This window comes from Pristiophorus japonicus, chromosome 12 (assembly GCF_044704955.1).
Source record: "Pristiophorus japonicus isolate sPriJap1 chromosome 12, sPriJap1.hap1, whole genome shotgun sequence".
In the NCBI taxonomy this organism is placed as follows: Eukaryota; Metazoa; Chordata; class Chondrichthyes; family Pristiophoridae; genus Pristiophorus; species Pristiophorus japonicus.
The window spans coordinates 69,184,253-69,198,926 of NC_091988.1; the positions used below are offsets into that span (position 1 = coordinate 69,184,253).

At 50.8% G+C, this 14,674-nt stretch overlaps 1 protein-coding gene across 3 annotated transcripts in view; it reads right to left on the minus strand.

The window, feature by feature from the left end:
- lamb2l (laminin, beta 2-like) overlaps nt 1-14,674 on the minus strand; it is a 324,539-nt gene that overhangs the window by 302,926 nt on the left and 6,939 nt on the right. For all 3 annotated transcript variants that reach the window (XM_070895627.1, XM_070895626.1, XM_070895625.1), the window contains exon 2: nt 12,598-12,708. In XM_070895627.1, the coding sequence (XP_070751728.1) occupies nt 12,598-12,628 (31 nt within the window). In that variant the 5' untranslated portion in view covers nt 12,629-12,708. The remainder of the gene's footprint in view (nt 1-12,597; nt 12,709-14,674) is intronic.

The window sequence follows — 14,674 nt, forward strand, 5'->3', positions numbered from 1 at the left end:
GGGGGGAAGAGGAAGAAGGGAAGAGGGGGAAGAGAGAGAGAGGGGGAAAGAGAGTGAGAGGGGGGAAAGAGAGAGAGAGGGGGAAAGAGAGAGAGAGGGGGGAAAGAGAGAGAGGGGGGGAAAGAGCGAGAGAGGGGGAAGAAGAGAGAGAGGGGGGAAGAGAGAAAGGGGGAAGAGAGAGAGGGGGGAAGAGAGAGAGGGGGGGAAGAGAGAGAGAGAGGGGGGAAGAGAGAGAGAGAGGGGGGAAGAGAGAGAGGGGGGAAGAGAGAGAGAGGGGGGAAAGAGAGAGAGGAGGAAAGAGAGAGAAAGGGGGAAAGAGAGAGAGAGGGGGGAAAGAGAGAGGGGGTGAAGAGAGAGAGAGGGGAAAGAGAGAGAGAGGGGGAAAGAGAGAGAGAGGGGGGAAGAGAGAGGGGGAAAGAGAGAGAGGGGGAAAGAGAGAGAGAGGAGGGAAAGAGAGAGAGGGGGAAGAGAGAGAGGGGGGAAAGAGAGAGAGAGGGGAAAGAGAGAGGGGGAAAGAGAGAGGGGGGAAAGAGGGAGAGAGAGAGGGGGGAAGAGAAAGAGAGGGGGAAAGAGAGAGAGAGGGGAAGAGAGAGAGAGGGGGAAAGTGAGAGAGGGGGAAAGAGAGAGAGGGGGGAAAGAGAGAGGGGGGAAAGAGAGAGAGGGGGGAAAGAGAGGGGGGAAAGAGAGGGAGGGGGAAAGAGAGAGGAGGGGGAAAGAGAGAGGAGGGGGAAAGAGAGAGGAGGGGGAAAGAGAGAGGGGGAAAGAGAGAGGGGGGAAGAGAGAGGGGGGAAGAGAGAGGGGGGAAAGAGAAAGTGGGGGGGAAAGAGAGAGGGGGAATAAAGAGAGAGTGAGAGAGAGATGGGGAATAGAAATTGCAGTGGGGAGGCTGGGGGAGGGGATAGGGAGGTCATGGTGGGGCAATGGGGAGGGAAGGTAGGAATTTGGAAGGTGGGTGTGGGGAGGTATGTGTGTTGGGGGGGGGGGGGGGGAGTCTAAGCCAATGCGTCAGAGGAGGAGAGATTCGCCAATTTTGGCACAGAGCGGTTGTTGAGAGAGCTCTGGTAATTCTAGCCCCTCCTGGTTCCATCAAGCCGGCAGGTACGGCTAATAGTTTTCTCTCAGGGACAGCCAGCGGGAGATGATGAAAGTGTGAGCCTCACCCGCCTGCTGTGCCACAGTGCTAGTGGTGAGCAAGTCATGTGCTACCAACCCAGCCGCTGCTCTGTACAACACACCTACATCACCAGCACAGTGCATTCCCTTTAACCCCTGCCTGTCTGCATCCACCAAGAGATCAGAGAGCACGGAGATTGTGGCAGGATTTAGCAAGTCAGCAACGTGCTTCAGTTGTTAGATTTCCCGCCCCCCCCCCCCCCCCCGTTAGATGGACTAAAACAAAAAGCTGCTGGTACCTCCGCTGTGCCCCAACAAAGGGTTAGACACCTAGCAGTTTCTGTGGAGCGGTGAAGGAAACACAGTAAGGTTCATTGGGGAATACATGAGCCGAGAAATTGGTCCCCACAGCCCCCCTTTCTTCGTGCTCTGATCAGACTAGGACTTCTTTCCCTCTTTCATTCTCTCCTGTTCATGGTGAGCATTGATCCATAACGCAAAACTCAACGGCTTGTGTGAGAAACGGAAATTACAATCGAGACATTTCTGAGGCTCATTGATTGGGACAGTGTAGAGGGAGCTTTACTCTGTATCTAACCCGTGCTGTACCTGCCCTGGGAGTGTTTGATGGGACAGTGTAGAGGGAGCCTTACTCTGTATCTAACCCGTGCTGTACCTGCCCTGGGAGTGTTTGATGGGACAGTGTAGAGGGAGCCTTACTCTGTATCTAACCCGTGCTGTACCTGCCCTGGGAGTGTTTGATGGGACAGTGTAGAGGGAGCTTTACTCTGTATCTAACCCCGTGCTGTACCTGCCCTGGGAGTGTTTGATGGGACAGTGTAGAGGGAGCCTTACTCTGTATCTAACCCGTGCTGTACCTGCCCTGGGAGTGTTTGATGGGACAGTGTAGAGGGAGCTTTACTCTGTATCTAACCCCGTGCTGTACCTGCCCTGGGAGTGTTTGATGGGACAGTGTAGAGGGAGCTTTACTCTGTATCTAACCCCGTGCTGTACCTGCCCTGGGAGTGTTTGATGGGACAGTGTAGAGGGAGCTTTACTCTGTATCTAACCCCGTGCTGTACCTGCCCTGGGAGTGTTTGATGGGACAGTGTAGAGGGAGCTTTACTCTGTATCTAACCGGTGCTGTACCTGCCCTGGGAGTGTTTGATGGGACAGTGTAGAGGGAGCTTTACTCTGTATCTAACCCTGTGCTGTACCTGCTCTGGAAGTGTTTGATGGGACAGTGTAGAGGGAGCTTTACTCTGTATCTAACCCCGTGCTGTAACTGCCCTGGAAGTGTTTGATGGGACAGTGTAGAGGGAGCTTTACTCTGTATCTAACTCATGCTGTACCTGCCCTGGGAGTGTTTGATGGGACAGTATAGAGGGAGCTTTACTCTGTATCTAACCCTGTGCTTTACCTGCCCTGGGAGTGTTTGATGGGACAGTGGAGAGGGAGCTTTACTCTGTATCTAACCCCGTGCTGTACCTGCCCTGGGAGTGTTTGATGGGACAGTGTAGAGGGAGCTTTACTCTGTATCTAACCCCGTGCTGTACCTGCCCTGGGAGTGTTTGATGGGACAGTGTAGAGGGAGCTTTACTCTGTATCTAACCGGTGCTGTACCTGCCCTGGGAATGTTTGATGGGACAGTGTAGAGGGAGCTTTACTCTGTATCTAACCCTGTGCTGTACCTGCCCTGGGAGTGTTTGATGGGACAGTGTAGAGGGAGCTTTACTCTGTATCTAACCCGTGCTGTACCTGCCCTGGGAGTATTTGATGGGACAGTATAGAGGGAGCTTTACTCTGTATCTAACCTGTGCTGCACCTGCCCTGGGAGTGTTTGATGGGACAGTGTAGAGGGAGCTTTACTCTGTATCTAACCCGTGCTGCACCTGCCCTGGATGCCTGATGTGGGAAGTATTCAATTTTCAGAGTTCGAACATTACTCACCTCAATAAACATAGAAATATGAATCTGACAAGAAGGAAAAGATGATTTTGATCTTTGTGAAAGGAGGGAAAGCAAGGGTGCAGATCCTGATCAAACACAATCCTATTTAAAATCCTGTACGATCATGGGGAGCGGGGGTTGGGAGTGGGGAAGAGTTCAGCTGTGATGCTTCCCACCATGGTTGAAATGCCCACTGACACTCACTGTCCAGGCGCACCCATGCACAATGGCTACTTGGGCGCTTGATTGGCACCCCATCCTCCAGCTTCAACGTTCACTCCCTCCACCACGTCATGGCTGCAGTGTGCACCATCTACAGGATGCACTGCAGCAACTCGCCAAGGCTTCTTCGGCAGCACCTCCCAAACCCGCGATCTCTACCACCTAGAAGGACGAGGGCAGCAGGTGGATAGGAACACCACCACCTCCACGTTCCCCTCTGCGTCACACACCATCCTGACTTGGAAATATATCGCCGTTCCTTCAACATCGCTGGGTCAAAACTCTGGAACTCCCTCCCTAACAGCACTGTGGGAGCACCTTCACCACACGGACTGCAGTGGTTCAAGAAGGCAGCTCACCACCACCACCTTCTCAAGAGCAATTCGGGATGGGCAACAAAACCTGGTCTTGCCAGTGACGCCCACATCCCCGGAACAAACAAGGCAACAGAGGGCTAGCATTAGGGTTAGGGTTAACCTGCTACCTGTGGCATTCTATCTCAGCAAGATTCAGAGCCTGCAAGACATCAAAGGAGTCAACTAGCGAATGATACATGGCTGGTGAGTTTGGGCATTGAAAGTGTTCACTGCATAACAAATCTCACCGTCACCCCCACGGTTATCACCGGGGTTCTACACGTACTGGTTGTACCGAGAAAATCCACAATAGAATCAAAGAATCATAGAAATTTACAGCACGGAAGGAGGCCATTTCGGCCCAACGTGTCCACGTCGGCCGACAAAGAGCTATCCGGCCTAATCCCACTTTTCAGTTCTCGGTCCATAGCCCTATAGGTTACGGCACTTTAAGTGCACATCCAAGTACTTTTTATATGTCGTGAGGGTTTCTGCCTCTACCACACTTTCAGGCAGTGAGTTCCAGACTCCCATCACCCTCTGGATGAATAAATTTCCCCTCAAATCCCCTCTAAACCTCCGATCAGTTACTTTAAATCTATGCCCCCTGGTTGTTGACCGCTCTGCTAAGGGAAACAGGTCCTTCCTATCCACTCTATCCAGGCCCCTCATAATTTTATACACCTCGATGAGGTCTCCTCTCAGCCTCCTCTGTTCCAAAGAAAACAACCCCAGCCTATCCAATCTTTCCTCATAGCCAAAATTCTCCAGTCCAGGCAACATCCTTGTAAATCTCCTCTGTACCCTCTCTAGTGCAATCACATCGTTCCTGTAATGTGGTGACCAGAACTGCACGCAGTACTCCAGCTGTGGCCTAACTAATGTTTTATACAGTTCAAGGCAATCAGGCAAAGCATCTCATCCACCAAAAGCACAAATCAGAAAGAATGAAATACTGGCATTTGTATAACGCCTTTCACAACCTCAGGACATCTCAAAGCACTTTTAAGCCAATTAAATACGTATTGAAGTGTAGTCACTGTTGTAATGTAGGAAACCCGGTAGCCAATTTGTGCACAGCAAGCACCCGTAACAATAATGTGATAATGACCAGATCATCTGTTTTAATGATGCTGGTTGAGGGATAAATATTCGTCCAGGACACCTGGGAGAACTCCTCTACTCTTCCAATAGTGGCCGTGGGATCTTTCATGTCCACCTGAGAGAACAGGTGGGGCTTCGGTTTAACGTCTCATCTGAAAGACAGCACCTCCGACAGTGCAGCGCTCCCTCAGTACTGCCCCCGTCAGTGAGGTGCTCCCTCAGTACTGCCCCTCCGACAGTGCGGCACTCCCTCAGTACTACCCCTCCGACAGTGCGGCACTCCCTCAGTACTACCCCTCTGACAGTGCGGCACTCCCTCAGTACTGCCCCTCCGACAGTGCGGCACTCCCTCAGTACTACCTCTCTGACAGTGCGGCACTCCCTCAGTACTGTCCCTCCGACAGTGCAGCACTCCCCCAGTACTGCCCCTCCGACAGTGCGGCACTCCCCCAGTACTGCCCCTCCGACAGTGCGGCACTCGCTCAGTACTACCCCTCCGGCAGTGCAGCACTCCCTCAGTACTACCCTTGACAGTGCGGCACTCCCTCAGTACTGCCCCTCCGACAGTGCAGCACTCCCTCAGTACTACCCTTGACAGTGCGGCACTCGCTCAGTACTGCCCCTCCGACAGTGCAGCACTCCCTCAGTACTACCCTTGACAGTGCGGCACTCTCTCAGTACTGCCCCTCCGACAGTGCAGCACTCCCTCAGTACTACCCTTGACAGTGCGGCACTCGCTCAGTACTACCCCTCCGGCAGTGCAGCACTCCCTCAGTACTACCCTTGACAGTGCGGCACTCCCTCAGTACTGCCCCTCCGACAGTGCGGCACTCCCTCAGTACTGCCCCTCCGACAGTGCAGCACTCCCTCAGTACTGCCCCTCCGACAGTGCAACATTCCCTCAATGAACTGGGAGTGTCGGCCTGGATTATGTGCTCGAGTCTCTGGAGTGGGACTTGAACCCAGGACTGTCAGAGGTTTAACGTCTCATCTGAAAGGAATCCATGGGTGGACGCACCGGGATTTCCAACATACTCTGCTGCTGGTCAAGGCTCGTGGGTTTCTAACCTTTGTATTGACTTTGTTCCTGCAGAACCTAGAAAAGCAGGTCTGCAGTCCCCCTACCTGTTCAGTGGGCTCGAGACAGCTGTTTCCCCTTGGGGGAGGTGACTGACCCGAGCTCCCCAACTATGAAGCAAAATGAAAGCATTCAGAAAGTAAAGTTCAGCATGGAAGCATCCAAACTATTCCAAACATTCCCATTAGCGATCCCGGGCGCACACACACACACACACACACACACACACCTAGGGACACAAGCTTCTCGCATCCCCACTCGGATTCCTGCACACTCTGGGTTCTAACGATTAACTCCTGCAAGTGGTAGCAGGCGAGCAACGCAAACAAGTTACAGGTTGAGTGTGAGGGAGAACGTGTATTGTGCCAAAGGAGGCAATCCCTGACTGTCGGGAACAAGCTACCAGCCGGTGAGAGGTCTTTGTTTGATGCCAACTTACGGTGATGTGAAGTTTAAGGAGGGCTACATTACAGGGACAGGTTGTATAGACTCGGCATGCATCCCCTTGAGTTTAGAGGGTTGAGGGGGGGGATCTAATCAAGGTGTTTAAGATGATTAAAGGATTTGATCGGGTGGATGGAGCGAAACTGTCTCCTCAGGCGGGGGGAGTCCAGAACAAGGGGGCAGATCCTTAAAATTAGAGCCAGGCCGTTCAGGGGTGATGTCAGGAAGCACTTCTTCACACAAAGGGTGATGGGAATCTGGGACTCTCTCTCCCAGAGGCTGTGGGTGCCGGGGGTCAATTGGAGCTTCCAAGACTGAGATTGAGAGACTTTTTCTGGGTCATGGTATTGATGGATACGGAGCAAAGGCAGGCAGATGGAGTTAAGATACAGATCAGCCACAATCTTAACTGAATGGTGGAACAAGCTTGAGGGACTGAATAACCTCCTTTCCGTTCCTATGGAAAACATGGCTTGTGAATTGAGAAATTGAATGAAGGGCTACAGCTCATAGTTACCATGGCGATAAGGCTCTATGGGCCCCCACAAATACCTCACGCAAATATTCATTATTCCTGTGCACCTCTGCTAGCTATCTGAGCACGGGGGGAAGCATCCTATTGTCTGTCCTTCCAGCAGGAAGCATCATGTAAACACCAGGATCAGGACCAGGGGCTGGTGGGTTACCCCGTTAATCCAGGAGTGTTGGAATGAATCGCAGTGTGCTCCTGGTGCCTTTGTAACGTAGGAAACGCAGCAACCAATTTGTACAAGATCCCACTAAAGCAATGCGATAAATGGCCAGATAATCTGTTTTTTAGTGATGTTGGTTGAGGGATAAATATTGGCCGGGACACCGGAGAACACCTCTCTGCTCTTATTCGAAACAGTGTCTTTCTGATCTTTTACGTGCACTTGAAGGGGCAAACAGAGCCTCGATTTAATGTCTCATCCAAAAGACGGCACCTCCTATAGTGTGGCGCTCCCTCAGTACTGACTCTCCGACAGTGCTGTGCTCCCGTAGTATGGCCCCTCCGGCAGTGCTGTGCTCCCTCAGTACTGCCCCTCCGACAGTGCAGCGCTCCCTCAGTACTGCCTCTCCGACAGGGCGGCCCTCCCTCAGTACTGCCTCTCCGACAGGGCGGCCCTCCCTCAGTACTGCCTCTCCAACAATGCAGCGCCCCCTCAGTACTGCCCCTCCGACAGTGCAGCGCTCCCTCAGTACCGACCCTCCGACAGTGCAGCGCTCCCTCAGTACTGCCTCTCCGACAGTGCAGCGCTCCCTCAGTACTGCCCCTCCGACAGTGCAGCGCTCCCTCAGTACTGCCCCTCCGACAGTGCAGCACTCCCTCAGTACTACCCTGGAGTGTCAGCCTGGATTATATCTCCGGAGTGGGGCTCTGCTGACTCAGAGGTGAGAGTGGAATGGAAGAGTGAGTGGGGGCAAGCAACTGGCATCTAAGACCTGTCGGAGAGTCAGCACTGAGGGAGCGCCACACTATAGGAGGTGCCGTCTTTTGGATGAGCGTACAGTTACCGGAGTGTTTGTGACCAGTCAATGATTAATAAGAGAGCAGGCTCATGAAAAATCAGTGCAAAGTACAAATCACACGTATTCCAGACACATTCTAGTCCATGGAACGATTCGCTCACACCGCGTAAGATTCAACCAATCCTTCCAGGACGGGTTATTTACAGTCTATTCACCCCCAGCTCTGCGTCAGCTCACTGATAGGCAGGCAATAGCTGACAACCGATATTTTAAACCCCCTTTATCACCCCCTCCAATTTCTCACCACCCCACCCCTCCACCAACAGCCCCCTTAAGCCGCGAGGGGGAGAGCGAGGGGAGGGGGAGAGCGAGGGGGAGAGCGGCGAGGGGGAGAGGGAGGGAGAAGTAGAGGTGGAGAGGGGGAGGAGGGGAGAGAGAGGTAGAGAAGGGGGAGGGGAAGAGTGGGGGGAGGGGGAGAGTGGGGGGGGAGAGAGGGGGAGGGGGAGAGTGCGGGAGGGGGAGAGTGGGGGGGGGAGAGGGGTGATGGGGAGGGGGAGAATGGGGGTGGGGGAGGGGGAGGGGGAGGGAGGTAGAGTGGGGGAGAGGGAGAGAGGGGGGAGTGGCGATTTGGACAATCTGCAGTTGGTGTTGGGGAGAAACGTTGGGGAATGAGGAGCGAGAGTGGGAGTCAATGACCATGGAGGTGACGGGTTTCGGTGAGAGGAGACTGGGAGTGGAAGCCCGTGTTGTGGAGATGGGAACAGGAGGTGTCGATGGTGCTTCAATGTGGAGACTGAAGCTGAGCTCAGCGTGGAGCAGACACTGAGTGCAGCTGCTGGGCCCAGCCTGAGTCAGTGGTGAGGGAAGGGCGACACAGTCAGGGGTCTGAGCTGGAGCTTTCGGCAGGAGATGATAGAAAAAGAAAACTTGCATTTATATAGTGCCTTTCACAACCACTGGACGCCCCAAAATGCTTTACAGCCTATTAAGTACTTTCGAAGTGTCGACACTGTTGTAATGTGGAAAACGCAACAGCCAATTTGCGCACAGCAAGCTCCCACAAAGAACAATGTGATAATGACCGGGTAATCTGTTTTAGTGATGTTGATTGAGGGATAAATATTGGCCAGGACACCAGGGAGAACTCCCCTGCTCTTCTTCAAAATAATGGAATCTTTTACATCCACCTGAGAGAGCAGAAGGTGCCTTGGTTTAACATCTCATCCGAAAGACGGCACCCCTGACAGTGCAGCGTTCCCTCAGTACTGCCTCTCCGACAGTGCAGCGCTCCTTCACTACTACCCCTCCGACAGCGCAACACTCCCTCAGTACTGCCCCTCCGACAGTGCAGGGCTCCCTCAGTACTGCACTGGAGTGTCAGCCCAGATTTTTGTGCTCAAGTCTCTGGAGTGGGACTTGAACCCACAACCTTCTGACTCAGAGACGAGAGAGAGGGAGTGCTGCCCACTGAGCCACGGTTGACAAGTTGGCCTCTGGCCGATCAGTGTTTAGTGAAAGTCCATGTGGTGGAGGAGTACAGGGTCGGTATGGTCAGTGTACAAGTGAACATTGACCTTCGAGTGCCGGTAATCACCAGGAGGGAATTCCCTCTGCTCTTCCTGTGCCCTGGGATCTTTAACACCCACCCGAGCAGGGCCTTGGTTTTACATCTCCTCTAAAAGTCGGGATTGAATAATGCAGCGCTTGGACAGAGTGTCAGCCTTGATTATGAACACAATCCGAGTCAGGATGTCCCAAGGTTAGCTCTCTCCCAGTTTCCCACCTTACAATGCCGTGGATCTTTGTATGCTGAACTCTGCATGCCCTGCTGTAAACCTTTTGTACCAGTTGCTAAGCAACCAATTGAGAACAATTACACATTTGCTGATTACTTTCACACACGATCTCTCTCTTGGCCCCATCCATCCCTCCTGAGCCGAATTGGCAAATAACAAAACACTTTCAGCATTTTCATTAAACATGTTCAACCAGGCAGGAACCTTGCAAGAATTCGCTTTACTTTCTGTTGTATCTTTACAAAACTCATGCCCTGATATTCCAGCCTGTAAACGGCCCGATGATTGTGTTGGTCGCTATTTCAGTCTGGAGCGACTGGAAATGATGACACGCAAGCTGGGCGCTAAATGTGGTGAGATTTCTCCAGCCCCAGACCCGTGGGTTTGAGGCATTAACCCAACCCAGGGCTCCGTACCCACAGAGGGATGGAGAGAGACAAGAGGAGGCCGCTCCAGCCACTGGGGGAGATATTCAGCTTCTCGCTCCACCCTGCCCGATGGAAACCATGCCGAGAGGGGGGCAGTTACAATGCCGGCTTGCCCGCTCCCACCCACCGCAACTTTAAATCACAGACACCAAGGACACGCACCAGAATTCGGCGGCTCCTTTTGTAAAAACGCAGATGGGCTTCCGATGATCATCACGACTCGACTGCAATCTTAAGCCCAGACCATTAGAAAGAGAAAAGAATTAAAGAGAGATCTTTCATTTCTATAGCGCTTCAGGACGTCCCAAAGCATATTCACCACCAATGAAATGCTTTAGAAGTGTGGTCACTGTTGTAATGTAGGGAAATGCAGCCGACAATCTGTGCACAGCAAGTTCCCACAAACAGCAATGCGATAATTACCACATAGTCTGTTTATAGTGATGTTGGTTGAGGGATAACTATTGGCGAGAGCTCCAGTGCTCTTCTTCGAAATAAGAACATAAGAAATAGGAGCAGGAGTCAGCCACATGGCCCCTCGAGCCTGCTCCGCCATTCAATGAGATCGTGGCTGATCTTTGACCGCGACTCCACATTCCTGCACTGTCCCCATATCCCTCGATTCCCTTAATATCCAAAAGTCTATCGATCTCAGCCTTGAATATACTCAAAGACTGAGCCTCCACAGCCCTCTGAGGCAGAGAATTCCAAAAATTCACCACTCTCTGAGTGAAGAAATTCCTCCTCATCTCTGTCTTAAAAGGCTGAGCCCTTATCCTGGGACTGTGCCTCCTAGTTCTAGACTTTCCAACCTACCCTGCATCTACCCTGTCAATCCCCCTCAGAATCTTATATGTGGCTTAGTGCCGTGGGATCTTTTACATTCACCTCAGTTTAACATCATTAAGGGAAGGGTAGTGTAGTGGTTATGTTACAGCACTAGTAATCCAGAGGCCTAGACTAATGATATGGGAACATGAGTTTAAATCCCACCACGGTAGTTAAGGAATTTAAATTCAACTAAATAAATCTAGTATCATAATGTTGATCATGAACCTACCAAATTATCGTCAAAACCCATCTGGGTCACGAATGTCCGAGGGAAGGAAATCTGCCGTCCTTACCCGGTCTGGCCTATTTGTGACTCCAGACCCACAGCAATGTGGTTGACTCGTAACTGCCCTCTGGATGGGCAATAAATGCTGGCGACGCCATCATCCCATGAATAAAAAAAACATCTCATCTGAAAGATAGCACGGCACACCTTCAGCACTACACTGGGAGTGCCAGCCTGGATTTGGTGCTCAAGTCTCTGGTGTGGGGCTTGAACCCTCAACCTTCTGACTTGGAAACAAGGGAGAGAGTGCTGCCTACTGAGCCACTGCTGATGCCTTAGAGGTGATCCATTGCCAAGACTGGGCACTTACACAATGTTGTCACTGTTTCCGGAAGTGGTAAACATGCAATGGCTCCTTCGGCAGGACCTCATTGTTTAAAAGTAGGTTATACACGTCCTTTTATAGAAGGATTAAGAGGCCACGAAGTGAAACATGGCGACTGAGGGAGGGAATAAATCAAAGTTGGCAGCGTGTTATACGCAGATGGTATAAAATCACTCTAGTAACTGCTGCTTTCATGAGGTGACTGATGGGGTGTGAATACAACATTCACAACTCTGGAGTGTGCCAAATTATTCTCAACTCACTTGGATCGGTGCAGCCTTAGGAATATTCAAGGCACTCGGCACCATTCAAAACAGCACAGGGGGCATTACTGGCTCCCCGGGACTGAAACAGCGCACATTCACCAGAATGGTACGCGGGGATAAAAGGATTAAATTATGAGGATAGGTTGCACAGACTGTTTGTATTCCCTTGAATGTAGAAGATTAAGGGGCGATCTAATCGAGGTGTTTAAGATGATTAAAGGATTCGATCGGGTGGATAGAGAGAAACTATTTCCTCTGGTGGGGTGAGTCCAGAACAAGGGGGCAGAACCTTAAAATTAGAGCCAGGCCGTTCAGGGGTGATGTCAGGAAGCACTTCTTCACACAAAGGGTGCTGGGAATCTGGGACTCTCTCCCCAAAAAAGCTGTTGAGGCTGGGGGTCAATTGAAAATGTTAAAAATTGATAGTTTTTTGTTGGGTAAGGATATCGATGGTTACAGAACCAAGGCGGGTAGATGGAGTTAAGATTCAGAACAGCTGTGATCTAACGGAATGGCGGAACAAGCTCAAGTGTCTGAATGGCCTCCTCCTGTTCCTATGATTCAATATCAGCCACTGGTGCCCTGTGGTTGCAAGTTCATACTGGGGTGTGCTGGGATTGATTTCCTGTTGGTCATATTCTCATATGTGAGGAGAGAGAGGGCAAGAGACAGAGAGAGAGGGAGAGAGAGAGAGGGAGCGAGAGTGTGAGAGTGAGAGTGAGAGAGAGCGAGAGCGAGTGAAAGAGGGAGAGCGAGAGAGACAGTGAGAGATAGAGAGAGAGAGAGAGAGAGCGACAGAGAGAGCGAGAGAAAGAGACAGAGAGAGAGACAGAGAGACAGACAGAGAGCGACAGAGAGAGAGAGAGAGACAGAGAGAGCGAGGTGCATTAGCACTGCAGACACTTACCGAGCACAAACACAGCAATCAGTACTTCCATTCCGACCAGTCGCAGCCAATACTCTCTCCGGGAGAGACAATAGCAACAATCGGCAGGTTATGTGGAATCAGGCAACGTATCTGTACAGGTATGAAGCAAAGAATAAGCAAGATGCCTTGGGAAAGGTTTGTAATCATCGGGGTGACTAAACACTTAAAGCGACATGTTAGGAGAGACTGATGTAAATGGAACATAAGAACATAAGAATTAGGAATAGGAATAGGCCATCTAGCCCCTCGAGCCTGCTCCGCCACTCAACAAGATCATGGCTGCTCTGGCCGTGGACTCAGCTCCACTTACCCGCCCGCTCCCCGTAACCCTTAATTCCCTTATTGGTTAAAAATCTATCTATCTGTGATTTGAATACGTTCAATGAGCTAGCCTCAACTGCTTCCTTGGGCAGAGAATTCCACAGATTCACAACCTCTGGGAGAAGAAATTCCTTCTCAACTCGGTTTTAAATTGTCTCCCCCATATTTTGAGGCTGTGCCCCCTAGTTCTAGTCTCCCCGACCAGTGGAAACAACCTCTCTGCCTCTATCTTGTCTATCCCTTTCATTATTTTAAATGTTTCTATAAGATTACCCCTCATCCTTCTGAACTCCAATGAGTAAAGACCCAGTTTACTCAATCTATCATCATAAGGTAACCCCCTCATCTCCGGAATCAGCCTAGTGAATCGTCTCTGTACCCCCTCCAAAGCTAGTATATCCTTCCTTAAGTAAGGTGACCAAAACTGCACGCAGTACTCCAGGTGTGGCCTCACCTGTACAGTTGCAGCAGGACCTCCCTGCTTTTGTACTCCATCCCTCTCGCAATGAAGGCCAACATTCCATTCGCCTTCCTGATTTCCTGCTACACCTGCAAACTAACTTTTTGGGATTCATGCACAAGGACCCCCAGGTCCCTCTGCACCGCAGCATGTTGTAATTTCTCCCCATTCAAATAATATTCCCTTTTACTGTTTTTTTTTCCAAGGTGGATGACCGAACATTTTCCGACATTGTATTCCATCTGCCAAACCTTAGCCCATTCGCTTAACCTATCTAAATCTCTTTGTAGCCTCTCTGTGTCTTTGTGTCATCTGCAAAATTTGTTACACTACACTCTGTCCCCTCTTCCAGGTCATCTATGTATATTGTAAACAGTTGTGGTCCCAGCACCGATCCCTGTGGCACACCACTAACCACCGATTTCCAACCCGAAAAGAACCCATTTATCCCGACTCTCTGCTTTCTGTTAGCCAGCCAATTCTCTATCCATGTTAATACATTTCCTCTGACTCCGCGTACCTTTATCTTCTGCAGTAACCTTTTGTGTGACACCTTATCGAATGCCTTTTGGAAATCCAAATACACCACATCCATCGGTACACCTCTATCCACCATGCTCGTTATATCCTCAAGGAATTCCAGTAAATTAGTTAAACATGATTTCCCCTTCATGAATCCATGTTGCGTCTGCTTGATTGCACTATTCCTATCTAGATGTCCCGCTATTTCTTCCTTAATGATAGCTTCAAGCATTTTCCCCACTACAGATGTTAAACTAACCGGCCTATAGTTACCTGTCTTTTGTCTGCCCCCTTTTTTAAACAGGGGCGTTACATTAGCTGCTTTCCAATCCGCTGGTACCTCCCCAGATTCCAGAGAATTTTGGTAGATTATAACGAATGCATCTGCTATAACTTCCGCCATCTCTTTTAATACCCTGGGATGCATTTCATCAGGACCAGGGGACTTGTCTACCTTGAGTCCCATTCACCTGTCCAGCACTACCCCCCTAGTGATAGTGATTGTCTCAAGATCCTCCCTTCCCACATTCCCGTGACCAGCAATTTTTGGCATGGTCTTTGTGTCTTCCACTGTGAAGACTGAAGCAAAATAATTGTTTAAGGTCTCAGCCATTTCCACATGTCCCATTATTAAATCCCCCTTCTCATCTTCTAAGGGACCAACATTTACTTTAGTTACTCTTTTCCGTTTTATATATCGGTAAAATGGAATGTTAAATCTGGACAGGATTGTGGGGTGTAAAATGCTGGACA